Source organism: Carettochelys insculpta, chromosome 3 (genome assembly GCF_033958435.1).
Source record: "Carettochelys insculpta isolate YL-2023 chromosome 3, ASM3395843v1, whole genome shotgun sequence".
NCBI classification, from domain to species: Eukaryota; Metazoa; Chordata; order Testudines; family Carettochelyidae; genus Carettochelys; species Carettochelys insculpta.
The window spans coordinates 117,257,925-117,284,918 of record NC_134139.1 but is presented as its reverse complement, the minus strand read 5'-3'; the positions used below and the strand labels follow the sequence as shown (position 1 = coordinate 117,284,918).

The 26,994-nt window shown below is 47.0% G+C and overlaps 1 protein-coding gene across 4 annotated transcripts in view; it reads right to left on the bottom strand.

The window, feature by feature from the left end:
• FAM184A (family with sequence similarity 184 member A) overlaps positions 1-14,536 on the bottom strand; it is a 161,097-nt gene extending 146,561 nt beyond the window's left edge. For 2 of the 4 annotated variants that reach the window (XR_012645058.1, XM_074990667.1), the window contains exon 1: positions 13,546-14,536. Coding sequence is in view for 3 of the 4 variants with exons in the window: in XM_074990667.1 (XP_074846768.1) it covers positions 13,546-13,728 (183 nt within the window). In the remaining variant the exon portion in view is untranslated. The remainder of the gene's footprint in view (positions 1-13,545) is intronic. The other 2 variants (XM_074990666.1, XM_074990665.1) reach the window with 2 other exon arrangements.
• Positions 14,537-26,994: the final 12,458 nt, after the last annotated feature.

Sequence of the window (26,994 nt, the reverse complement as noted above, 5' to 3'; positions counted from 1 at the left end):
TTTCTACTGAGAGTGTCAGGAGTCAGTTTGCAATGATTCGAGCTAAGATTTTTCCTTGCCATTGCCAGGAAGGAGATGCCATAATAGCTTCCACAGTCTGACTTGTCACTCTTCTTGAAGAAACTGATGATCAGGGTGTCTCTGAAATCTTGTGGTATCTGCTCTCTATCCCAGATCTTGAGCATCAGGAGGTGAAGCTGTTTGTGGAGCTCTAACCTGCCTTTTTTGAAGACTTTGGCCAGGGATTCCATCTAGCCCAGTTGTCTTAGGTTGAAGGCTAAAAGCAAGATCTCCATGACCTCAGCTATGGAGCTCCAATATGCAGATGACAACATGGTTGCTGTTCTTTCTCCAAAAGTCCTTCAGACCATCTTAAGTGCTGTGACAAGGTAAGGCTGGAGGGGGTAAGAACAAGAGGGAAAAGCAGCGCAGGCTAACAAGCAGAGCGTGAGCAGCTGGGGAGGATGCCGCCCTGGGTCGCTTGAGGCCAACTGGTCCCACTTAAGCTTGCTTTTAAAAGAACCCTTGCCCAGTAGGCAGGGGGAGAGGGAGAGAGAGTGAGAGGAGAGGAGACGGGATGGGACGGGACGAGAGGGGAACAGAACAGAACAGAACAGAGAAGCAAAGCAAAGCAAAGCAAAAGGCGTTTTTCTAGGGGAACCAAGAGGAGGAGAGGAGTGCTCAGCTACAAGGGGCTAAGGCCCCTGCCCAGGAGCCCCTGAGATTTGGTGTAAGGCCAAGCTGGCTGAACACACAGGAGGAGACAAGCCAGAAGTGGGGACAGGCTGCTGCTGCTGCTGCTGCTGCTACTGCCATGGCCACTACCTGGAGGAGGTACGGGGGAGAGGAATCATCTGGGGAACTGGCCCAGGGAAGAGCTGCAGTGGTCATAATGAGGGGAGCCCTCCCCCACCACCAGCAGCCACACAGGGTCCCTGGGTCAGAACCCGGAACGAGTGGGTGAGGCCCAGGTTCCCCCCAGATGACCATCTCCTCCCCCACCCCCGTCTCAAGGGCACCGGTGTCCTGGCCATAGGTGACTGGACTGAACAGGGGCCAGGAGGCCTGGGAGCCAGACCAGCACTACCACAATGCCTACAACGAAGCATATGAAAATCTTGGCCATATACTGAAAATCAAAAAGACCAAGGTGCTCCACCAACCCTAGTGGATAAGACAATCGCACGTGCCTTCTATTAAAGTCAAGGGAAAACTGCTGGAAAATGTGGAGCATTTCCCATATCTTGGAAGTCATCCTTCTACTGAAGTTGACATTGATGCAGCAATCCAGGATTGCCTGAGCTGTGCAAGCCTGCTTTTGCCTGACAAAGCTCTTCGTATGCACAATTGTAGAGGTCCCACCACAGTGCAGATGAGGAGTGGCAGAGAAGAAAAGAGTGGTAAAAACTGCCCTGCATCCCTCCAACAGCTACCAACACCTGACCCTTCTGTGATAAGGCCTGCAGCTCCAGAATCGGGCTGATCAGCATCAATGGACTCACAAATAGGAGGGTAACATGAAGCCATCCTACTTGTTATCGAGTAACCACCAAGAAGAAAAAATATACACTGCAGGACAGACCAGGTTACAGCATTTCCTGCCTTTATCTTTACTAGAGGAAATGCAAGCATGCCTCAACACAAGATTGCTCTTTTCATTTATGTATATAAAAAAAGGTTTTAATACACAGCAGAAAGTAAATAGTGATTTATTCAGAATAATGCAAGGAGATTAAATAATGCCCCCTTTCAACATCATCTGTAATTGTTCAATAAAGTGAAATTTAGTTGTGTATTAGGAAATGACATTCACATTTGAACAAGTTATTTGATTGTCTAAAAGCTAACCATAATATTACTTTCCAAGATTATTTTTTTCAATTATCATAATGGGATTACTTGGATGGTAATATCTAATTCATCAACATGTTACAGGTCTCTGCCCTGAAGTTTTGGGCTGGGATGCTGCATGTGTTCAGAAGAAGGTGCCAGGACCTGCTGCGTCCCCGTCCTATGCGCGGAACCAAAGTGAGTAACCATGCACTGCAGATAAATACATCAGAAAAATCTTATGAGTAAAACAGTTGAAGCACACAGCTAAAGTATTATTGGTATCCAAGTTAACTTCCACTGAAATGAATGAAGTAGTTCATATCTCAAAGATATTACTTCAGGCTCTCTGCAAACTGAGATGGAACAGGAGTGAACTGGTTATCCTGAGTTGAATGTGAAATGTTTTCTTCATGATCGTAACAGCTATTCATGAACTTGGGGAAAAAAATGAAAGCAGAGATTCTGGATAACATTTGAGAGAGAGAAAGGCATATGGGCATGGACATACCTCACCAGTCCTTCACACTCATTATAATGGCATGCTGCAAGCTTTGTACAATACAGATAAAGAACTTTAAAAACCCTGCACACCTATGTTCCCTCTAAGCTGCATGGCCATTCAGCCACCTATCAAGAGCGGCACCGGTATTCAGAGCTGCGGCAAGGAGAGGTGCCTCCTCCCTCAATCCCAAGCTGCTGCTGCAGGGAAACAAGACTGGGGAGAGTCCTTTCTCCCTACTACAGCCCTAGGACCTCCTGCATCCCAAACCCCTCATCCCTAGCCCCACCCCACAGACCTCACCCCCCCAGCTGGAGCCCTCATCTCAGTGCACCTCAACCCTCTGCCCCAGCTCTGAGCCCCCTCACATACTCCAAACCCATCAGCTTAGTGTTGCACACAAAATTCATTCTGCATATGCATGAGAAAAATTGGAGGGAACACTGTCACACATTCTAGAGAAACCTAAATAATGAACATAATGTATTCAAGAACACAAACTAACTTTGCCATGTTTGCAATAGTATCATGTCACTTAAAGTTTCCCATTTTATGTATCGGAGGGGTAGCCGTGTTAGTCTGGATCTGTAACAGCAACGAAGGGTCCTGTGGCACCTTATAGACTAACAGAAAAGTTTTGAGCATGAGCTTTCGTGAGCACAGACTCACTTCATCAGATGCTGGTCTTGGAAATCTGCAGGACCAGGTATAAATAAGCCAGAGCAAGGGTGGGGATAATGTAATGGCCATACTGGGTCAGATCAAAGGTCCATCGAGCCCAGTATCCTATCTTCTGACAGGGGCCAGTGTCAGGTGTTGTAGAGGAATGAACAAATAATCATTGAATGATCTGCCACCTGTGAACCATCCCTAGCTTCTGACAAAGAGAGGCTAGGGACACCATTATTACTCACCCTGGCTAATAGCCATTGATGGACCTATCCTCTGTGAGTTTATCTAGCTCATTATTCTGTTATTCAAGACTTGTCCATGTGATATTACTGTTCAAATCTGTTCTTTTATCAATTTCTGTCCTCCACATTTTTGTGCTTCGCTTTTAATTCTGGGATTATACTGGATTGCTGAACTGCTATTTTTAATGTAGACTGGGATGTACACATATGTTTGTTTAAAAAGTTCAAAATAATTAAAAAACATTTTCTTAGAAAAATGCTAACACCATGAAAAAGACAAACCACAGCTGGATGGTAGTTAACATAAAATAGTAATTTGAGCAATACAGCTATTGTAGATTCTGTAAGATACTTCTGCAACAGACCAGTCTGTAGGTTCTCCATTTCTCCCCCATTTCAAGATTTCTCTTTGGCTGGGTATACACTTGCCCCCAACTTTGAAGGGGGCATGGTAATCGGGGCAAGGGGAGATTACTAATGAAGCATTGTGGTGAATATGCAGCACTTCATTAGGCTAATTCCCCCTGTGGCAACTTCGAAGTGCCAGCATGCATGTAGCCGTGGCCGCTTCGATGTGTCTTTACTCATCCTTTACACGTATGCCGGCACTTTGAAGTTTGACACTTTGAAGGTGCCGCAGGGGAGAATTAGCCTAATGAAGTGCTGCATATTCACTGCAGCAATCTCCCGTTGCCCTGATTACCATGCCCCCTTCAAAGCTGGGGGCAAGTGTAGACAAGCCCTTTTAGTCTTATATGAGCAGAATTTTAATAGGTTCCTTGAGTGAAGGAAGGGACAACAATACTTGCTACTACTACAGAGTCAAACAGAAACGATACAAGTAATATACAATAGTTTGACAGACAATATGAGCTGGCAAAGTGAGGGAATAGTAGCTTTGACACAAGGTATGTACTCTCACAAGACAGCATTCTGTAGCAGTAAATAAGAAGCATGAGTTAATAAATGGGAAGTTATTCCTTTCCTCAGTATAAAACTGGTGTATACTGTCTGTTTCATTAGGAAGGATATGACATGGATTACAAGTACAAATGCTGTTACTGTGCAGACCCCCAAGAGAGATCAGGGCCCCATTATACATGGGCCTGTACAGCAGTGAGTGAGTCCGAGCCCCCCAAAATTGCCATCTAACTAGGGAGTTCTCATACTGCAGTTCAGGACCTCTCACGGGTCATGAGATTACTACACTGGGGTTGTGAGCTGTGAAATTCTATCCCAAACCATGCTTTGCCTCCAGCATTTATAATATCAAACATACTAAAACATTTCTTTAATGTCATATAAGAGAATTTGCTCAGAGGCTTGCTATAGAAAAGAAGTCACCAGTAGAAAAGTTTGAGAACCACTAATTTAAATAAACAAAACAGGAAAAGGGAAGGAGAAAAGAAACAAAAGTGAAGTCACTTCCCACAGTTCAAGCAAGTTAGTGGCAGTGTTGGAACAGAACTCTGGAGGCCTATCTATTGGCCCGTGCTGCTCACTCGACTCCCTTTCCTTTTATCATATTCTGCATCTTTGAGCTCCCTGTGATTTGCCAATAGCTAACCAGGATTGAAGATTCAGCCCTGGACACAGCTTCACTAGAGCTGAACAGAGAGGCTATGGGTACATCTACTCAGCAAAAAAAAAAAAAAAAAAAAAAATCTGTGGTGGCAAAGTTTCAGATCTCAAATCGACCAACTCAGGTACATGCTGCAGGACTGAAAACAGCAGTGTAGACATCTACGCTTGGGATGTAGATTGGGCTCCGAGAGCCTTCCTCCTTGTTGGGTGTCACAACACAGCCTCCAGCCCCAAGTCCCAACATCATTTTTAGCTCAGCAGGGAAAGTCAGAGTCAGTTGACCAAAGTTGAGACTCGCTGCCATGTGTGTGTTCACACACCATGTGTACACACACACACACACACACACACACACACACACACACTGCTCTCTCTCCCCCACCCCGCCCTTTTGAGAAACTGGGTACATCCTACTCATTATCCCTTTAGGGACATGGACAGTTTACTTTTCAGCACAGGAAGTGCATGTATAGCGGTTCCAGGAATGCTTGCTGATAAGTATTATGCTATGCAAAAGTCCAGTAGAAACCTAGATGCTTTTTTACAACCTAGAGTTCAGTCAAGAACAGCCTTTTCAGAATTAACATAGGATGTGTAATAATGAAGCAGCTCTCATGCTTAGGGCTGTTGTACAGCTAAGAGAAAAGCTTTCCCAAAAGATTAAATATTTAATTCTTACTGCATTAAGTTGAGGGGGTAAGGAAAAAGCATGTGACACACTTGGAATCACAGACAAATCAGAATTTATTATTTCATTCAGGCAGTCTTTTGACCTTTCAGAAAGACAGGTACAAAAGGAAAGGTCATGGAAACTAGAGATTGCTTGTGGATCGAGTCGTAAGTTAGTAACTTCAATTTTAGAATTCAAAATGTGTTTCTTAAAGACAACAACAAAGACTAACCTCACTTTTAACAAAGCTTTTTTCTAATTGTTTACACAGCAGGCAATTTAAGTTGAAACTACCGGAACCTAAGGCTCAAGTTTCATGATCTGACAGAGTTCCAGCCAGTCAAGTGTTATTTCCAAATGTCTCATGCTTATTGAACTTGTCCAGCACGAACCACAGGTAAAAGCAAAAAAAATACCAAGAAATATACGTGGCAATGTTTGAACCAAAGTTTGTCATTATTTCTTATAAAAAAATCACTACCTTCAATGACAATTCAACACACACAAGAGTGACCAACAGGAAACCCTACCCACAAGTTAATTTACAGTAAGCCCTCAAGACACACCCAACTATGACAGCAGCTGCTCCTGTCAGTAGTGGCAGTGTGAGTCAGATTGCTGTCCCAGACAGGGGCTGGGTAACTGGTCCTGTCAGGGGCAGCAGCCTGACTCTTGGCTGCTGCCGCTGACAACAGCGGTTTTCCAGTGACTGGTACCCACCTGCCCTGTGCTGGCAGAAACTGTGACACTGACCAGCACTGAGCTGGTTAGTTTCCCAGGGTCACACAAGCGGGGAGGAGACTGGAACCATGCCACACCCTGGTCCCTGGCTCCCCTGGGCTTGCAGGAGCCATGAAACTGACCAGCCCTGGTCAGTTTCCCAGCTCCTACAAGCCCAGGGGAGCTGGGAACCAGGCTGTCTCCCCTCCACTTGGGCAAATATTTGAATTATGCAGGGGTTGCAGGAATGTTTCTTCACTATTTCTTCCCCAGCTCTCTCCCAGACTCCTCTAGACTGTGGGGAACTGTCTGCAAAAGATGAGTAAATTGCGATTTGCGTACCTTTTGCCGACAGGTCTGTCAGGAGAGGCTTTTCCAGCATTTGACCTATCCACATGGGGCCAAATATCAGAACAAACCTGTTGAAACATCCCTTCTTCCTTCCACGAGAGATGCCGTCTGGATGTGTGCTCTGTCAACAGAAGCCTTCAGTCTAGACATAGTCTTTAAGATTAACATATGTACCCCTGAAACCCTGAGACTACTGAGAAGGCAAACTGAAGTCTGCTCTACAGGCTCAGCAACTGTAATGCTGAAGTTAATAGCTTACTAGGTCAAAAAACTAAGCCATTTAAATCCTGGGCCGAGGACAGAATGATCAGGATACCAATATCTAAATTCTCTCCACTTATCCCACTCTATCAACAACCAAATTCAAAAAGGAATGCCTTCTATATTGAAGAGGTTCCATGAGCCTACTTTAGTGACACTGTCAAGTGCCAGACTCTTGAATCCTAACCCTTTTTCTAACGATAGGACAACGAAGGAAAAGAAGATTACTAAAGAGATTTTGGCAAAATTTAGTCTTTATGAAAAATACTGAAAGGAATCCTAACTGTTTAGGAAACAGAATGTTTACTGTTCTTCCATGAAAAGATCTTATTGATTTTAACTGGGCCACTGGGCCAAACACAAAGAAGCCTGGAAAAGGAAAATTTAAACTTGATGTTTAGGGAGAACTGACCAACTTTCATACTATTTTAACTAGTAGATGACTTTTAGATTTTTTTTTACTTTTAGATTTTTCAACACGCTTGTCTGAAGCAGTGCTAATTACTTCTGTTTACAGAATATGGCTATCAGGGTAGGTATCCATTAACCTGTATACTGGCAGCAATCTGAACTTTCCATTTCAGTCAATCGGCAGTAAGTCTCCCTATAGAGATACATACAGGTGGTTATCTTCCAACTAGTTTTCTTATTTCAGCTAATTCAACTACACTGTGACCCAGCTAATACTAATTATTTGGATTTTGGTGTCGTTTGTCCCAATTCAATTTGCTTCTCCAACATAGTAAGCGAAGGATGAAAATATTTTATCCACAGGCATGCAAGTAATTCATAAATATACAGTCAATATCTTCGAGATGCTTGCTTCACGTGTTTGAGCACTTTACGGAAGGACTCTTATCATGTAGCCCGGGATGGGGTCTGAGTACCTACACTAGGGAGTGAGATCCAAGGCACAAAGACAAGGTCTACAGTCAGACTTCAAGTATCAAAGTCATGGGGCAAAGCAGGAGTCAGAAGTTCAAGAGTGAGCCAAGATGCAGGTATAACCAAACAGTCAGCTGGAGGAAGAGGTCTGTTTCATTGCACTGAAATAACCTGGATCTCCTCCCAAGCTCACATAGGGTGCATGGACCAATCAGGGGCCATGAGAGAAACTGTCAGTCTGTGACCTTCCAAGGTGGTACTACCTGTGGTGCTCATCTCCAAAGGTTCTATGTAGTAATGCATGAGTTTCCTACTATGGTTGTATTAGAGTAGTATGGAGATGCCAGCCATCCTACATCTTCAAACCTGCCAGTACCAAATCTTAGATGTATTTTTGAAGATGTTAACTTTCTCTAACTTAGTGTACTAATATCTGAAAAATTCATGAAGTACTTAATACCAACAATATATAATTAGTAGCTCTAATGTAATTAGTTCACAGGGAAAACAAATCAGGTAGTAGTAAAAATCCAATTCTGGAAAAAAAAATATGCCTCACGTCATGCAGGAGATTTGTGGTCAATCATGGCTGAAGCAATTTTAGTCCTCCCTATTTGGCTTAAGCGCCTTATTTCTAGGCACTTCAAAATATCTGTGTAGCAGTTTAGAAGACAAAATAATATCTCAGAACATAATTAAAACATGCCATCAAGAAATAATCTGTGATTATAGGTGATTGCATATGAACATTTGACCAACTGCATGCCTGAATATCAAAGCAGGATGAAATCACTGTTTGCTATGGAGACAGACAGACAGAAAAAAAAAAAAAAAGATTTGTTTGCTTGGAATGGGCTGAACAAAAAACACATAGTAATCCTCTACTAACATATGCAAGGCAGTCCCAGACCTAAAATTGCCTGAGCATCTAGAACACAATTTAAGACTATTTTCTGACTTGGTCACTTGAACCTTTTTTTAATTCTTCAATCGCACACAAATACATCTGTATATTCTCAGATGTAAGCTTGATAACAGCTCAATATGACTTTTTACCGTAAGGAAAAACTACTTAAATTCTAAGGTCCTTGGGGCAGTGATTATCTGTTCTTTGGATGTATAGCACCTTGCATAATACAAGGTCCTGGCCCATAACTGGAGTTCATAGGAGCTGAAATACTATTACAGAACAAATAAATCTTAATGTTCCATAGTTTACACTCCTTCCCAACTAGCTTATGGAAGGAGTTCAAGGTGTTTTTGACCTACAACGCTAAATGATATGGGATCTAGCTATCTAAGAAATTCATTGCAGCTATTCCATTATACCACCAGCAGTGAGGCAGAGGTACTCAAATGTGGAACCCTCTTGATTTCCTCCAGTAATACATAGCTAAAGATAAGGCATTTTCTGAGTTCCACTGTAGATCTCACTCCCCTGAAAAACTTCCACTACTAGTGCCTGGAACAAAAAAGTCTTTCTACAACAAAAAAAAAATGAAAGCCAACAGAACCTGCAGTATTGCCAACAAACAAATATGAATACTGACCCTATAAAGCCTATAAAGACACACATCTTTTCAGGATAAGGGCTGTTGTACTTGCCTATATAAAGAGCACAGGGTATGCTGATGTACACTTATAGTGCAATTGATAGCCACACACCTTCTACTTGTGTGGATCCTGCTACCCTGCACTAGAAGTTCTGCACTCTGAACTTCTAGTGAAAAAAAATACAGTATCCACCTGTCGATTAGTAACAGGGAGAAAGCCGAGCTAGTCTATATATGATCAAAACAAAAAAGCAGTAAATTAGCACTTTAAAGACTAACAAAATAATTTATTAGGTGAGCTTTCGTGGGACAGACCCACTTCTTCAGACCATTGCCATACCAGAACTGACTCAATATTTAAGGCACAGAGAACCAAAAATTGTAATCAAAGTTGACAAATCACAAAAATATTATCAAGGTGAGCAAATCAGAGATTTGGGGACAATTTATACCTCCAGATTAGTGGAACTGCTATGGGCACCTGCATGGCCCCACAATATGCTAATATATTTATGGCTGACCTGGAACAATGATTCCTCAGCTCTCGTCCCCTATTATCCCTCCTCTACTTAAGATACATTGATGACATCTTTATGATTTGGACCCATGTTATAGAGACTCTAGAAGAATTCCACAGAAACTTGAACAACCTGCACCCCCCCCACCCATCAACTTATGCCTCCATTACTCCACGCAAGAGATATATTTCCTGGACAATACAGTACAAAGCAAAGATGACCTGATTGGTACCACACTCTACCCAAAACCCACTGATCGTTATACTTACCTATACGCTTCTTGCTTCCACCCTGCACACACAACTAGATCCATTGTTTACGGTCAAGTCCTTAGGTACAATCGCATTTGCTCTGATCCTACTGACAGAGACCAAAAACTAGATCTTTACCAAATATTCATAAACCTGAATTACCCACCAGAAGAAATAAAAAAAACAAATCGACAGGGCCAGACAAATACCCAGAGATCAGCTACTTCAAGATAGGCCCAAAAAAGCCAAGAACAGAACACCACTGGTCATTACCTACAGCCTCCAACTCAAACCACTGTAACGCATTATTAAAGACCTACAACCTATCCCTAATCAGGATGCCACACTTCAGAAGGCCCTGGATGACAGGCCTGTTCTCTCCTACAGACAGCCTCCCAACCTTATGAGAATTCTCACCAACAGCCACAGTCTATACCGCAGGAACACCAGTCCTGGGACTTTTCCTTGCAACAAAGCCTGCTGCCAGCTCCACATATCTATTCTGGGGATAGCATCACTGGACCTAACCAGTTTAGTCACAGAATCATGAGCACATTCTCATGTTCCTCAACTAACATCACACGTGCCAACAATGCCCAGATGCTTTGTATATTGGACAGACTTCAAACTCTCTTAGACAAAGAGTTAATGTGCATAAAACAGACAAACACACTCCTGAGCCACAAACCAGTCAGCTGACATTTTAATGGAGTGGGCCATTCTGTGAATGACTTGAGAGTCTGTGTCTTACTGAAGAGGAATTTTCACACTACTTTGGAAAGAGAGGCTGCTGAACTCTCTTTTATATTCAAATTTGACACATTAACATGTGGTTTGAACCGGGATGGGAATTTTCTGGGTCATTATAGGAGCTCTTTTGCAAACTTGGCTTAATCTAATTCCTGACTCCCCCCTCTACCCACGCCTCTACTCTCTGATTTGCTCACCTTGATAATATTTTTCTGATTTGTCAACCTTGATTACTATTTTTGGTTCTCTATGCCTTAAATATTGAGTCTGTTCTGGTATGACTATGGTCTGAAGAAGTGGGTCTGTCTCATGGGAAGCTCACCTAATAAGTTATTTTGTTAGTCTTTAAAGTGCTATTTTACTGCTTTTTTGTTTTGATAGTATTCACCTGGTTCATCAGGGCATGGCAAGCCCTGCATATCTGAATTCCAACATGTCATGACAATTTTCTGTCTAGACAAACCATCAGCCCATATTTAAGCAAACTGTTTTCAAGTACACATCCTGAGGGGTGATCCACATACTTAGCTTATTACAATGTTCTGGGATGCTTGGTAATAAACAGATTGCATATACAACATTAGTGGGTTCATCTTACAGCATTATGAACCTTAAAATAAAACAAAGCAATAGTTTTAAAAAACTACTACACTGAAATACGTTGGGGGAAAGACTACAATGCACTACATTTCTGAATATTTACATGCATAAAATCCCTGAATGCAGAGCTACTTCTATGTTTTTAGTACCTCAAAATATAGAGCATATATCCCATGACATGAAACTCACCAGATATGGAATTAATATGGAAATAGAATATGCTTCCCAGGATAACAAATGCTGCAAAAACTACTGAAACAAGAGAATAAACTAAAAATTGTACACAAATGGCAATTAGTCTGTACAAATATTATTTCACACATATTCCACAACTTAAACTGGCTTACACTACCGTTAGGAATTTAAGTGCCATTTGAATACTCTTCATACATGGTGAGCAATAATAAAGACTACAAACTGTATTATTTTACAACTTGAATTGTGATTTAAAACTAAGTAATATATGTAGACAATAAAACAAACTATAGTAGTTATTTGACTAGCTGCAACAGTATTTCACCCAGCACGAAAATAACTTCTCAAGGAAGACTCTGATCCTTCTCTAATTTAAGTAAATATCTAGAAAAGAGAATCTGTCTTTGACAATGAGAAGTCCTGTGCCATCTTATAAACAAACAGATTTTTTGGAGCATAAATGAACTGGGTCTTTTCCCACAAAATATTATGCTCCAAAAATCTGTTTGTTTATAAGATGCCACAGGACTTCTCGCTGCTTTAGCGGATACAGACTAAACATAGCTGCCCCTCTGATACTTGACTTTGACAAAGTACTGTAATTTGTTCTCCATAGAGGTACCATACTGTGCTGTCCACATTAACTAACCCTGATTAGTATTTTCCTTTATTTTTATTCAAAAATTAGATACGACTATTTGGTATGACCTGCATGACATTCCTGTTCAACAAACAAGCTGAACTGAGATTAATAGTTTTCTTTCTCCAGTTTAGCAGATGTCTGAAGATACTAATATGATTATTTCTAAGGAGTTTTTAATTTGACACTTCAAACAATCTTTCAGAACCAATTACTTCCCTTCCACTACTCATTTTGTACTTCCCTCATGCTATACTGTTCACATGTTTTTATATACTGTGATTCTTTTCCATACCAACAAAAAGCATGAAATTGAGTCAGGCATTTAGATGGAAAAAAGTTATTCTAAATACACAAATCATAACTACAGCAGTAGAACTTGCCACCCTGGCAGTGTTCATTTAAAATGTCAGCATTTAACAAAATATATGTGCAATATTATCTTAAAGGGGTTAGGATATTGCCATGATGCTCAGGGGTTAGGGAACTGCCCTTGTAAACCCAGGATTGTGAGTTCAAACATTGAAGGGGCATTTCAGGGACCTGGGGAAAGTTAGATTTTTAAAAAGTGGCAGGGATAGGTCCTGCTGTGAGTGCAGGGAACTGGACTGGACTTCTCCAGGTCCCTTCCAGTTCTCTGAGGTATCCATGTATGTAAATATGTAAGACAAAACAGATTTTCATCCCCACAAAAACCTCATTACTGCAGATGGTTAATCACTGGAAAGGGACACTCAAAATAATAGATATTAAAAGTTCTTAATAAAGAACAAAGCAAGTGCCACGTGAATGGCTTATTTACTCTTATGCAGATTATTTTTAAAAAACTATACATTTTAGAGCTTAAACAAAATTCAGTCAGTCTCATTTTCACTAAACCCACTCAGTTATGCAGGCAAAACTAGGTACACGAACACAATTAACCGGATTCACGTTATAGTTTTCCAAAGCATTTTTAATATCATGTTTTTGAACCGCAACCATTTGTCTCAGAGGCTATCGTCCTTTGAGTTACGAGTTCACCTTCAACAGACATCAAGAGCAGCACGAATTCTATTACCTCCCGGTGACAAGCACGATGTGGGCTCTCCCCTGGGGGACTGAGCTACCACGGAAACCTGGCGGATTAGTCCTCTTTAAAAGCGGCGTATGGCGTGGCTGCGATCCTTGGGAAATCTCCAACCCGATAGGGCTTTTAAGCCAGTTTTGCACCTCTAGGGCGGAGACCCGAGAGCGCTGGGCGATCTCCGCCTTCCCCCGGAGAGCAGCTCGCGGCAGGAGACAGGACCCTGCTGGAGAGCTGGGGGGGGGAATCTCTTACCTTGGTGAGCTGGGCTATTTTCTTGCTCATTTTGAGGTGCAGATCTTGGCTGTACTCCATGCTGAGCCCCGCATGGGCACCGGACGCGGCGAATTTCCCAGCGCCGGACGAGGAGCTGCCGCTGCCGCTGCCGCTGCCGCCGCCGTAGTAATGCTGCTGCCAACTCATCCCGGGGGTCGCCATCTTCGCCGCCAGACCCCGCTACCCTGCCGCGCCGCGCCGCTTGCCAGGAAAACCACCGGGGGCGGCGCCGCGGAGCGCTGACCGCACACGCTGCCCGGGTCACAGGCGGCGCGTCCCCGGCTCCCTAGCGCCGTGCGCCCCGCGCAGGTGCGGCTGGAGGCGGGGATGGGGCCGAAGCTGCGCTGTCCGCGGCCGCTGCCAGGGGGAGGGGGGCAGCCCGGCCCCCTGGCAGCGCCACGCGCGGGAGCGGCAGGAGGCGGCCGCGCCTCACCCAGCCCGCGTGGAGGTGCCGGCGACTGTTGCTGCAGCCGCCACTTGGTTACCAGGCTCCGGCTGAACTGTTTACGCTTGGCAACGACGTCACTTCCGGCTGCGCACTCTCCGCCGCGGGGCCCAAGCCAGCGCGCGCGCATCTGCTGGAGGACTCGCCCTTCCCCCAGCCGGCACCAAGGGCCCCAGGCGCGCGCAGGGCCACTGCCGCCCCGTCTCCGCAGCGGCAGTTGCGAGCCGCGCGCTGGTCCCGAGCCCCATTCGCCGCATCCCTCCCTTGTATTTGTTCCTGTCCCCTGCCATCGGCAGGCGGCGCTCTTCCTATTCGCCCGCGGTTCACTTCGCTTCTTGTTTCTGCCCGTGGTTGCACGGTGCTGTCCCGCTACCGGCAGAGCAGTACCACTGCACGAAGGAAAGTCCTGTAGTTGTCCCAGCCTAGCTGCAGCATACTCAGGCCCCAGCTGGCTCTGCTTGTAGGAGTTTTCAGGAAAGCTGCATACCCAAGCAGGCGCAGTGGCCCCTTCTGTACACCTTTTGATTGCCGTGACCTGCCAGCCGTGTTCCTTGGGAAGAGCCTTGCAATTGTTACTGTTGCAGACAGGTTGCTAGAGCCGAGACCATCTTGTCATTTGAAAAATGTTAACAGAGCAGCTTGTGCAAATTAACTCCTCCCATCAAAACCTAGCTCTGGTACTGTGCAGCATTTGCCTAAGGACTGCACAATATTTGATTAAAAGGGAAGCACTGAACAAAATCAATGTGGCAATAGAGTGATTAAATGTGCTACCCAATCTTAAAAAGTAACAGTAAGGGGAAAATCGTCATCAAGGAATTAATTCCATTAATATCGCAGAAGAATATTTTTTCTGGGCCCATGCTGTTCAATCTCTGTAAACAATGCCACAGTTACAGGAAAAGGTGCACTTCAGACCTACTGCAATCTCTCTCAACTGTCCCCTGCAGATGACAGCCCTGGCTTCCTTCACCTCTCTCAAAGTGGAAACCCATAGTTTAAATAAATTGGGCCTCTTGTGTTTTACAGGATTAGGAAACTGGGTAACCCATTTCAGTACCAGGACTTAAATAGGTTACCCAGTTTCCCAGCCCTGTAAAACATAACAGGCCCAAATGTATTTCACACTTGCAAGACAATTTTCCGGTGTGGATTAAAGTAAGTGACAAAACAGCTTTAAAATAAAACATATTACTTTGAAATAAGTACAACATACAGCAGAAAGAAAAGGCTTAAGAAAAATGTTTATATGTGTCCGGTCTCACCTAATCTTTCCTTTTCTTGCAAGTGTTGGTAAGCTCAGCTACTTCTCTGGATACAAAAACAGGAAGGCAGTAGCCTGTCTCATGGTAACTCCTCCACAAAATCTCTGCCCAAGAAGTTGCTGCTTGTTCACCCCTCTTTGGTCCAGTCACGAGTTTTTACAACAGTTCAGCATCCCTTTGATTCTAGACACTGACATACTTAACTTAAACCGTTGTACACAGAATGGAGGCGCTAGCCTTGAGAAAATAAACCTGTTCATGAAGTAGGTGTTAGGTATTTCCCAATAGTCAATGTCTCCTTGTTCTCTTTAGGGTCCTTTGTATTCTCTGGAAGGGTTTTTTTTTTTTCATTTTTTGTTTCCTACCTGTTCTCAAAATACAAAATTTTGAGAAGTAAAGGGACTTCGAAGTTGCCCAGGCACTTTGAAGTACTGTCGGGTGAACCGTGGCTACATGCGAGCTGGCACTTTGAAGTTGCTGCGGGGGATGGAATTTGCTTAAAGAAGTGCTGCATACGCACCACAGGACTTCATTAATAAACTCCCAACACCCTACTTACCATCCTCCCTTTGAAGTAGCGAGCTAGTGTAGAAACAGCCCATGTGTAGTTTGCAAGGGTGTGCCATTGCTGGTCAGTTCACAAGAATTGTGGAACAATAAGTAATTAGTGAAGTTCTACACACCACTCTGACATGACTGCTAAACTGAACTCATCTGAACTTCTCATCAGCCAAATGCAAAGTCATAAGAAAAAGGAATACATCTCATATTTACAAGGTGGGAAAATATTGTGAAAAATAGTGCAAAGGACTAAGGGATATGAATAATCAATTGAACATGAGTTCCCAGTGTGATATGATTCCTCAATTTGTAAGCAGGGGACTGTCAAGTAGAAGCAGAGAGGTCACTGTGAACTAACCTCCCCTGGACATACAGTTAGGCTGTGGCAACACGAGCCCCCTCTTTTCAGAGGGGGCATGGTAATGAATATGCAGCACCTTATTAGCATAATGATGGCCATGTAGGCTTCAAAAGTGCTGCTTTCGAAAGGCATGCAGCCTGTGTAACTGGGGGCCTTTCGAAACAACCCCCTGATTTTGAAAGCACCTTCTTCCTATTTGATTTTGGGAAGAAGGGGCTTTCAAAATCAGAGGGTCATTTCAAAAGGCCCCTGGCTACATGGGCGGCATGCATTTCGAAATCAGCACTTTCGAAGTGTGTGCGGCTACCATTATGCTAATGAGGCACTGCATATTCATGGGAGCACCTCATTAGCATCTGCAGAAGTGCCTCATTACCATGCCCCTTCCGAAAGGAGGGGCTAGTGTGGCCACAGTCTTACTGACTTGCAAGTTTCCATTAAACAACAACAAACAACCCACACCTTCAGAAACAGGCCACAATGCAAAATTTCTGAGATGGAATTCATTTGAAAATTTGACATAATTGGATTGGATTCAAATCAAGATATGGAATGGCTTTCTCATTACGAGTAATAATTTCCCCTTCAGGTACTCTCACCTCATCACCCTTGTAAGTGAGCCAGATCTATCCTGATTTAATTAGCACTGATGTTGCACTTCCGTCTCTGTATCCCTTTCTTTCACTTCAAGCATCTGAGGAAGTGAGTTGTTCCTCCCCGTTTTGTGAGATACAGAACTTAGAAGCTAAAAAGCTATGAGCTACAGAGGACTAAACAAGATAACTTAGCGGGTGCCACTGAACTGACTTAAAACTTGCAACTGAAAACTCACTTTAATAAACAGAAAGATAACTACAAATGAATGAGCCACTTTGGCTTGGTGCATCTCCCCTCTTATAGAGCTTGAACACTTACACCCTCCTTCTATGTCCAAACTTAGGCTGCATCTACACTACGAGCTAAAATCGATTAATTAACACTGGGGTTTACAAATTCAATTTTGAGCATCCTCATCTTCCCACATGCTCCCCACAAAATGGACTTATTGGTGCCACACACAAGTCAACAAAAATCGACTGCTGCAATAGTGTGTTGTGGGAACCTATCCCACAGTTCCCTGAGCCCCTGGCTATTTTCACTGGTGCAGCATAGGAAAAAAATGCCCCACAAGTGTCTGTGGGTATCTCATGACATCTTCCCACATTTCACTTCCTACATTTAGTTTCCCTCATTCCCCTGCCATGTTAACCAAGTGTCCCTTTTTCCAGGCAGAATCTGGCTTGCCTGTATAAGAGATGTGCTTTTTATAATGGAGGGGAGGGAAGGGGTAGTAAAGCACTTAGGAAAGGTTAGAAAAAAGATTTTGGTTTCCCAAATGACAGATTTTCAAAGCAGGATGCTCAAGCACTGGATCTTTGGAGGCTTGGATCTGGATTTAGACCTCCGGGCAAAAAAGATCCTCAGATCAATAATTTTGTCTCAAAGGCCAGCCACTCTAGTGAGTAATTTCTGAGTGTGCCCAAACAGCTGAGCTACAAGCTGCTGTGCAAACACCCTTTCACCACTCCTTTGCAGCCACCATTCTATGTGGCACACCAGGAGGGAGCCTGGGACTCCCTGGGCCCTCAAGGAATCATCCAGAGGGGTCCCAAGAGCCAGCCTGGGGCACGAAGAGGTGGGTCCCTCCTGCACTGGGTGAAACGTGCAGACCCTCCTGGACCTGTAGGGCAAAGAGGATCTACTCCAAGACCCCAAGGCGAAGTGCTGGAATGCCCAAGCCTATGCTGGATAGCCACTACCCTGGAAGAATGAGGCCATCCCCTGCTGCAGCATGGAGGAAGTCCAGGCGAATGTGAAGGCGGTCCAGCAGTGCTATATCCATGGCCAGGATGCTGATCAACACTCCAGGGCAGGACCCACCGCCTATATCTGGAATTTAAACCTCCTGGCAAAGAAGGCCCTCGGAACAAGAATTTGCACCCGAAATGTATGTGTAAGTAGACACGGGCACGACACTGAAAATGCAATGGCTCATTGAATCAGTTATGGTGGCTTTGGTTGCTCACCCACCACCTGCCCCTGTCGCCAGCGGGCCCAGGCTTGGATCTGGGTTTAGACCTCCTGGCAAAGGAGAGCCTCAGAACAAGAATTTTCATCCTTGCACCCACTCCAAAACCTGGGAATGTTTGAATAGTAACAGAGAGCTAACCATGCTAGTCTATGCACTATCAAAACAAAAAATCAGTCCAGCAGCACTTTAAAGACTAACAAAATAATTTATTAGGTGATGAGTTTTCATGGGACAGACCCGCTTCTTCAGATCATAGCCAGGGAGTCTGTTCTGGTATGGCTGTGATCTGAAGAAGTGGGTCTGTCCCACGAAAGCTCATCACCTAATAAATTATTTTGTTAGTCTTTAAAGTGCTACTGGACTGATTTTTTGTCTGGCAATGTATGTGTAAGTAGTAGATAAAGGCAAAACACTGAAAATGCAATAGATCATCAAATCAGTTATGGCTCCATTGGTTACTGCAAGCCTTACTTGGAGAATTGTGGTGATTGTAGAGCTATTACATTGTCTTTTACGACCTTTAGATCAGGCCCATACAAAAAATTTGCTCTCAAAGGACAGACACTCTAGTGACAAAGTTTTTCCTTCTGTTGACTGAAAAGGCCTCCAGGTGCCTCAGGTGACATCCAGCCCACAGTAATCAATGCTCTGTGGTGCCTGCCTTTGGCACTTAAAGCTGCTGAGAGCCCATGAAACCTAGTGGCAGGACCCACCACCCGCCCCCATAGCCAGTGGACCCAGAGGAAAATCTTGGCTCTGCATTTAGATCTCCTGGCAAAAAAGATCCTCAGAGCAATAATTTGAACCCTTGCACCAATCCATATTCTAGAAATGTATACCTAAATATCCACAGGTGTGACACTGAATGGCCACACGATCAGCTTTCGAGGGTACTTCCTGTGCCTACTGGTAATGGGAAGCCAGGGGTTAATTACGGCGAGGGAGCCTGAGAAATGGCTGCCACATTTTACTGAGTACAGTTTAAATCCTTTACTGATGATCCATTAGAGGGCAAGTCTCATGCCCGCCCCTGCCTCTGGGTTCTTGATGCTCTTGAGCCAGCCCCTGAATATTAGCCACCGAAGGAGATTTCCCTTGGCTGTCTCCAAGGCCTCTGAATAGCAGCCATCCCCCCAATATCTGAGCTGCCGAGGGAGACTTCCTCTAAGTGGCTCCAGGTTCCTCACTACGCACAAGCTGCCTGGCAGCATGTTCAGCACGTCCTTTTATTGGTTTGGGATCAAGCCATGTGATGCGGCTGGGTGTGGGAATATTCCAGACTGTGTGCTGCCTCTGAGGAAGGGAAGGGAGGGAATGCGGAGCTCAAGACAACATGTAAATGGCTGAAATGAAGTTTCTCGTCCTATCATACAAGCACGACCCCGACCCACAGCCTAGCTCCTATGTGGTGTGGGGGTGGGGACAGCAGCTGGCACCAGGCAGCGCAGAAAAAAAGGCAGCCAGAAGAGGCAGGCACAGAACCACAGACCCCACGGCCGCACTAACAGCAAAGAAAGAAAGAAGATTTTTCAGCCTCTCATGCAAACATGAGCCTACAACCACGGGCTTCCAGTTGCCTATTTCCTGTGCACGTGAGAGCAGTGGAGGTGGAAGAGGCCAAAGCGGAGAACTGTGGGGCATATAGCCGCGTCTACATGTGCTGGCTACTTTGATGTAGCCGTGCCAACTTCGAAATAGCGCCCGCCACGTCTACACGTGGTGAGCGCTATTTCGAAGTTGACATCAACATAAGGCGGCGAGACGTCGAAGTCGCTATCCTCATGAGGAGATGGGAAGAGCACCCTACTTCGACGTTGAACGTCGAAGTAGGGCACGTGTAGCCAATCTGCGTCCCGCAACATCGAAATAGTGGGGTCCGCCATGGCGGCCATCAGCTGAGGGGTTGAGAGACACTCTCTCCAGCCCCTGAGCTCTATTGTTGCCACGTGCAGCGGCCCCTTAAAGCTCCCCACCCCCTGCCTTCCTGTGCAGGAAGCTGAGAGAGTGTGCAGGCGGCAGCAGTAACACGCAGCCAGCCTGCACGCCTCCCTGTAGCCCACAGACACGCCCCCGCTGTGATGGCCGCCCGCCAGCCCCCCAAGGGCACCCGGGGCACCCCCCGCAAAGGGAGCCAGGGCTCCCAGGCTGGCAGCCAGCCAGGGAAGAGGCAGCGGGGCCCCTCCTGGACGGAGGCCGAGATCCGGGACCTGCTGGGGCTCTGGAGCGAGGAGGAGGTGCTCCAGGTAATGGGGAGCAAGAGGCGGAACGCGGATGCATTCGCTCGGCTGGCCGAGGGCCTGGCCGCCCAGGGTCACCCTGCCCGCACTCCTGACCATGACAGGAGTAAGGTCAAGGAGCTGTGGCAGGGTTACGCCTGGGCCCGGGATGCGGCCAGCCGATCTGGGGCCGCCCCCGTCACTTGCCCCTTTTACAGGGAGCTCAGGGAAATCCTGGGCCCCTGGCACACCTGCTCCCCGCCAGCCACTCTTGACACCTCGGCCAATGAGCCCCAGCAGGCCCCGGAGGCGGAGTCCACCCCGGAGGCAAGCCCCGCACCCCAGGGGCCACCCCAGGAGCCCACCCCTGGGATGCCGGAGGAGGAGGAGGAGGGGGAATCCTCCTCCAGTGATGGGGGGGCTCCACGTCGTGCTGCCATCCCGGAGCTCCAGGAGGGCATCTGCCCACAGGGTGTCCCCCGACCGTAGGAGCGGACCGTCAGGTACGTGCCCCCGCCCCCAGTGCACACCCCCGGGGTTGAGGGGCGGGGACAACAGACATGACCAGGCCCCTCCACATGCCCAGATGACCATGGCCCCAAGGACAACAGTGGCATGTCCCTCAGAAGAGTGCATCAGCCCCTGCCCCCCCAGCACAACAGTGCCATGCCCCATCCCTGGGGATGGGGGGAGCAGAACCTAGGGTCCCCCGGGGGAAGTGGGTGGGACACCCATCAGCAGCAGCAGCATCTCCCGGGGACGGGGATGGGGAACCAGCAGCAGAGGGGTGGGCGGACAAGGGCCACGGCTTGGGGCCCACACTAACGGCTGTCTCCACTCTTCTTCACCCCCCATGTTCTGCAGCTGCACCATCGGAGGGACCAGAGACTGCTGACGAGGTGTCAGTGGTCCCGGAGAGCCCACCGGGGCCATCACTGCAGGCCAGCCCCTCGGCGGAGCACCGACCAGCCCCAGGGCGGGGACGACGGCAGACCCAGCACCACCACCAGACGGCGACGGACCCCCAGCTGCAGGCGATCCTCCGGCGGCAGCTGGAGGTCTCGGAGCAGCGCCTGCGGGTGGACGAGCAGCGCCTCCATCTGCAGGAGCGGGCGCTGGCCTGGTGCCAGGAGGCATGAGGGGCCTTTATGCACATGTTTGAGTGCATCGCGGACTACCTGGCCCCCCATGCCGCGCTGGCTGCCACTCTGCCCGCCCTGCCTGCTCCACCCGCCGCTCCACCCGCTGCTCCACCCGCTGTCCCACCGCCATCTGCCACCGAGGGGCCTTCCGCCGAGGGGGACCTGGGGCCTGCTGACACCCGCCAGCTGTATCTGCCGGTTCGCCCGGCCCCCAGCCAGCCCCGGCCAGGGCTGAGGCCGAGGTGAGGGTCGCGCCCGCCAACCCCAAGCGCTGGACGTTAGGGGGTGCAGGGCCCAGGACGTGACCCCCCCCCCTCCCCCTTTGTACATATCCCCTTTATTTATGTTGTATATAGTTTGTGTTAGACCCCTGTTATTTTATGATATCTGTCCCCCATATAAATAGTTCTCCCCTTCCTTGTGTTACACTGTTTTTTGGTTATCATATATGTAATATTTATATTTGTAGTAATAATATAATAATAAGAATTCACCGTTTTGTGGTTTCACAAACAACAGGTCTATTTTTATTTGCAAGAAAAGTGGTGGTGGGTGTGTTCTTGGGTGCTCTGTGGTGTGGGCGTAGGGGCAGGGAGTGTTGTGGAGGATGGGGGGGTGCAGTGGGGGGCCTGCCAGAGTTCACCCCACAGTCTGGTCGAAATGGGCCTGCAGGGCCTCCCGGACCCAGATCCCCTTGGGGTCCACCTGGCGACTGGGGGCAGCGGGTGGCTGCATGTCAGCCCTGCTAGTCTCCACAGCCCAGCCCTGAAAGAAGGCCTCTCCCTTGCTCTCCACCAGGTTGTGGAGGGCGCTGCACGCGCCCACAATCTGGGGGATGCTGGTGGGGCCCGCATCAAGGCGGGTGAGGAGACACCTCCAGCGCCCTTTGAGGCGGCCAAATGTACGCTCAACCACCTGGCACGCGTGGTTCAGGCGCGTGTTGAAGCGCTGCTGGCTGGCTGAGAGATGGCCCGTGTAAGGGTGCATGAGCCAGGGCCGGAGGGGGTACGCCGCATCTGCGATGACGCAGAGGGGCATCGTGGTGTCCCCCACAGGGATCTCCTGCTGAGGGATGTAGGTCCCCGCCTCCAGCCGGCGGCACAGGCCCGAATTCCGGAATACCTGGGCGTCATGGGTGCTGCCAGGCCAGCCAACATAAATGTCCAGGAAGTGGCCCCAGCTGTCCACCAAGGCCTGGAGGACCACCGAATGGTACCCCTTCCTGTTCAGGAAGCGTCCTCCGCTGTGCTCCAGAGCTCAGATGGGGATATGGGTCCCATCCAGAGCCCCGAAGCAATTTGGGAAGCCCAGGGTGGCAAACCCCATGATGGCGGCATCTGGGTCCCCAAGCCGCACGAGCCTGTGGAGGAGCAGGGCGCTGATGGTGCGGACAACCTGCAGGGGAAGGACATGGGAGAGCACCAATGAGGGGTGTGCAGGGTGTGTCTGGCCCTCCACCTCCAGGGCTCCCCTCCCCTCCACCCCCCAGGGCTCTCCTCCCCTCCCCTCCCAGGGCTCCCCTCCTCTCCCCCCCCAGGGCTCCCCTCCCCCCCAGGGCTGCCTCCCCCTCTCCGTGGGTCCTCTTACGTGCATGAGGACAGCCCCGATGGTGGCCTTGCTGACGCCAAACTGCTGCCCCATGGATCGGTAGCTGTCTGGAGTGGCCAGCTTCCAGACAGCGATGCCGACCCATTTCTCCACGCTGAGGGCACGCCGCATGGCGGTGTCCTGGTGCCTCAGTGCGGGGGTGAGCCACTGGCAGAGCTCCAGAAATGTCTGCCGGCTCATACGAAAGTTCTGGAGCCAGCGGTCGTTGTCCCACTCACCGAGCACCAGCCGCTCCCACCAGTTGGTGCTTGTGGGGTAGCTCCACAGCCGGCGGCGTGTGCGGCCGGGGGGGCGGGGGCTGCAAGGTCTGGGGTTGCTTCCTCCTCCCCTGGGGGCAGCTCCTCTTCCACGAATAAATGGTGATCAGCTGCCTCCTGCATGGCATTGAGCAGGGCGAGCATTGCTCCTGCAGGGGTGGCTGGGTGGACCTCTGGCTGCTGCTGCTGGGGGTCCATAACTGCTTCGCTGAGGTGTGTGTGCCTATGGCTCTGCAAACCACATGCTATGCAGGCTGAGTGTGTCTGGGAGGGGCCCTTTAAGGGAGCGGCTAGCTGTTGCCCCAGAAGTGCTAGTCCGCCCTGTGACCCTGTCTGCAGCTGTGCCTGGCACCCTTATTTCGATGTGTACCGCTTTGGCGTGTAGACACTCCCCCGCAGCACCTACTTCGATGTGGTGCTGCCCAACATCGACGTTGAACTTCGATGGCACCAGCCCTGGAGGACGTGTAGACGTTATTCATCGAAATTTTGATGTCGCTACATGGAAATAAGCTATTTCGATGTAGCATACACCTGTAGACATAGCCCATATGGGACATGTCTGGAGGCTAATGATTTTGATTTAAAAACATGGCGCTTCCTCACTACCCTTCATCTGGAATTTTAGATTTGACCTGAACCCCATACCTGTCATGTTCTGATGATATTATGATCTCGATATTATATTGATTTTAGTGCTCCAGAAATGGAGGTAATGGAATTTACAGTGAAGACAGGCACTTGGTAAAATTGGGCTAAATGTCTTAAAATCGATATTATCTCATAGTGTAGACATAGCATTAGTTTCCTCACCCACTGAAATGTTGGGGAGCACTCACTCCATAGGCTCTTATGTTTGCACATATTGATGACATTAGCTCATTCTCACATTTGCTATTTCTGTTCTAACTTGTTATTTGTTCTTTTCAAGTTGTGGTGTACCTGTTAGGTTTAAAATTGATATGAACGTAGGTATCCCTTTCATACCACCCTGCTTCAACTCATCCTTTAGGTATCTATATTAAAGGTCACAACTGTATATGGTCCTTAGGCTTTAACTCTTCACCACCTCTGTAGGTGAAAGGTCCCAAATACACACACTAACTTTAACTTAATTCAGTTTATAGGATGTAGCCTGTCGGTCCCTTGTGTTCCAGCCATAAAATACTTAATATGAACGAATTATAATGAATCAAATCATCAAACACATAAGAAAAAAGAAATACAAGAAAATATATATATTTAAAATATATAAGTTTATTTAGGTGTAGGCTTGTGGGGTTTTTTTGTTTTTTGGTCTTTTTTGTAACCAATTCTGTAACCAGAATATATTTGTAACCAATATATTGCATATATATATATGTATATATGCAAGCAGCCAGGCTAGTCCTGTAGCCGACGAGTCAGAATTGGTTACAAAAAAGACCAAAAACCAAAAAAACCCCACAAGCCTACACCTGAATAAACTTAAAAGCAAAATGACTCTCACCATTAGCTGTAAAAATTCACAGACTGGATTTTCTTTCAGCCAGGTTTTGAGGTCAAAATCATTTATTTTTATATCCTCCTCACAGTTCACGTGCAAAAACACATGCACGTGCCCCAACAGGGTACAAACAAAACAGTCCCGTACATATGCAAGATTCAAACAGTATTTGGGATGAGATGTAAATTTCTTATTTATACCTTCTTCCTTGCTGGTGACTAGCCAGTTATGCAGGTAATGGTTCTTAAGCCCTTTGCTGGCATGTCTGAATATCTTTGTTTCTGAGAAAACAGTTTGTGAGTGTTACACAGAACTATAACCTTTATAATTATATATTAAAATTTCAACTGTGCATGCAGGTTTGTTACCCGTATTTCAATAGACTACTACTATCTAGATTATGCATTTTCAAATGATGCCTGCTGCCTGATTTTAAGGGATTAATATTATTGTTTATATAATATAGGTTTAAGCAGTAGCAGGCAAATACCAGTCCACAGGCCTGATCCAATACACCCGGGTTAGTCCCTAGAGGGCTGCCACTGCTATATTTACCTATGCTTCTGCAAGTATCAAGCAATCACAGCTCTTGTTGGCTGAGGATCATTGGTCCTGGTTTTGGGCAGAGGTGTTCCAGTTCATGATGCTTCCCACCACTCCACTTGGTCACAAACAGCCATCAATGGCCAATGAGAGCTGCGATCACCCAATACCTGCACAGACAGAGACAAATCTATCTCAAGTTTTGATCTCCTCTGGGGGTTGAGTCCCTGGGTGCTATGCCCGAGAACTGCTTCAACCCAGAGCTGTGGTTAAACAGTGTCTGCATTGCTCTGCAGGGGAGCAGTAACTCCCACTCTGTGCCTTGGTTGGGGGAGACCAGAGTATCTGGATCAACAGGGCAGGAGGATAGGGGAGCCGCGGAGAGCAAGAAGGTGGGAGTCAATGGCAAGATCAGCACACTGGAGAACATCCCAAGAGGTCTTCTGCGACTGCACCCCATCACACCAGCCGATGGGCTGGATCTGGTTTCCCAAGGTTAGCCCCAGTGCACCGCCACTGTATTTATCTGCACCTCTGCACATATGAGTGATTGCAGCTCCCACTGGCTTCAGATCTCTGTTCCCAGGCAATGGGGCCTGCAGAAAGTGGTGTCCTGGTTCATGCCGGTGCCTGCAGCTCCCATTGGCTGAGTCCGGCAATCTGCAGCCAAAGGGAGCTGCAATCATTTGTACTTGTAGAGGTGCAAGTACGTATGGGCTACATCTACACTATCCCAAAACTTCGAAATGGCCATGCAAATGGCCATTTTGAAGTTTACTAATGAAGTGCTGAAATACATATTCAGCGCCTCATTAGAATGCCGGTGGCCGCGGCACTTTGAAATTGCCGGGGCTCGCCACCGTGCGGCTCGTCCAGACGGAGCTCCTTTTTGAAAGGACCCCAGCAACTTCGAAATCCATAGGAATAAGGGGATTTCGAAGTTGCTGGGGTCCTTTCAAAAAGGAGCCACATCTGGATGAGCCGCACAGCGGCGAGCCCCAGCAATTTTGCAGTGCCTCGGCCGCCGGCATTCTAATGAGGCGCTGAATATGTATTTCAGCGCTTCATTAGTAAACTTCAAAATGGCCATTTGCGTGGCCATTTCAAAGTTTTGTGATAGTGTAGACACAGCCATAGTGGCGCTGGCCTGCCAGTTTCTAGCAAACCAGTGCTATTTTATTGCTTACCCCTGGGCTAACAGCATGAAATTACACTTCACTCTCCATATAAACATACTGTAAAACTTTTATAAATAACCATAAATCTTAAATATTTCTGTCCTTCATGCTTTAATACCCTGATCCTAACAAACCTGATAGAAAATCATTACTGAATAAACCCACTGTGTCCTATTTTAAAGTAAAGAACTAGTTGCTGATGCTGAGCTTAATCTCTGGTGCTGAAATTTCTCTGTGTATCTTAAAATATACAAATTAACACAGATATATTCCGTGAACCAAAAGGAGCAATCTC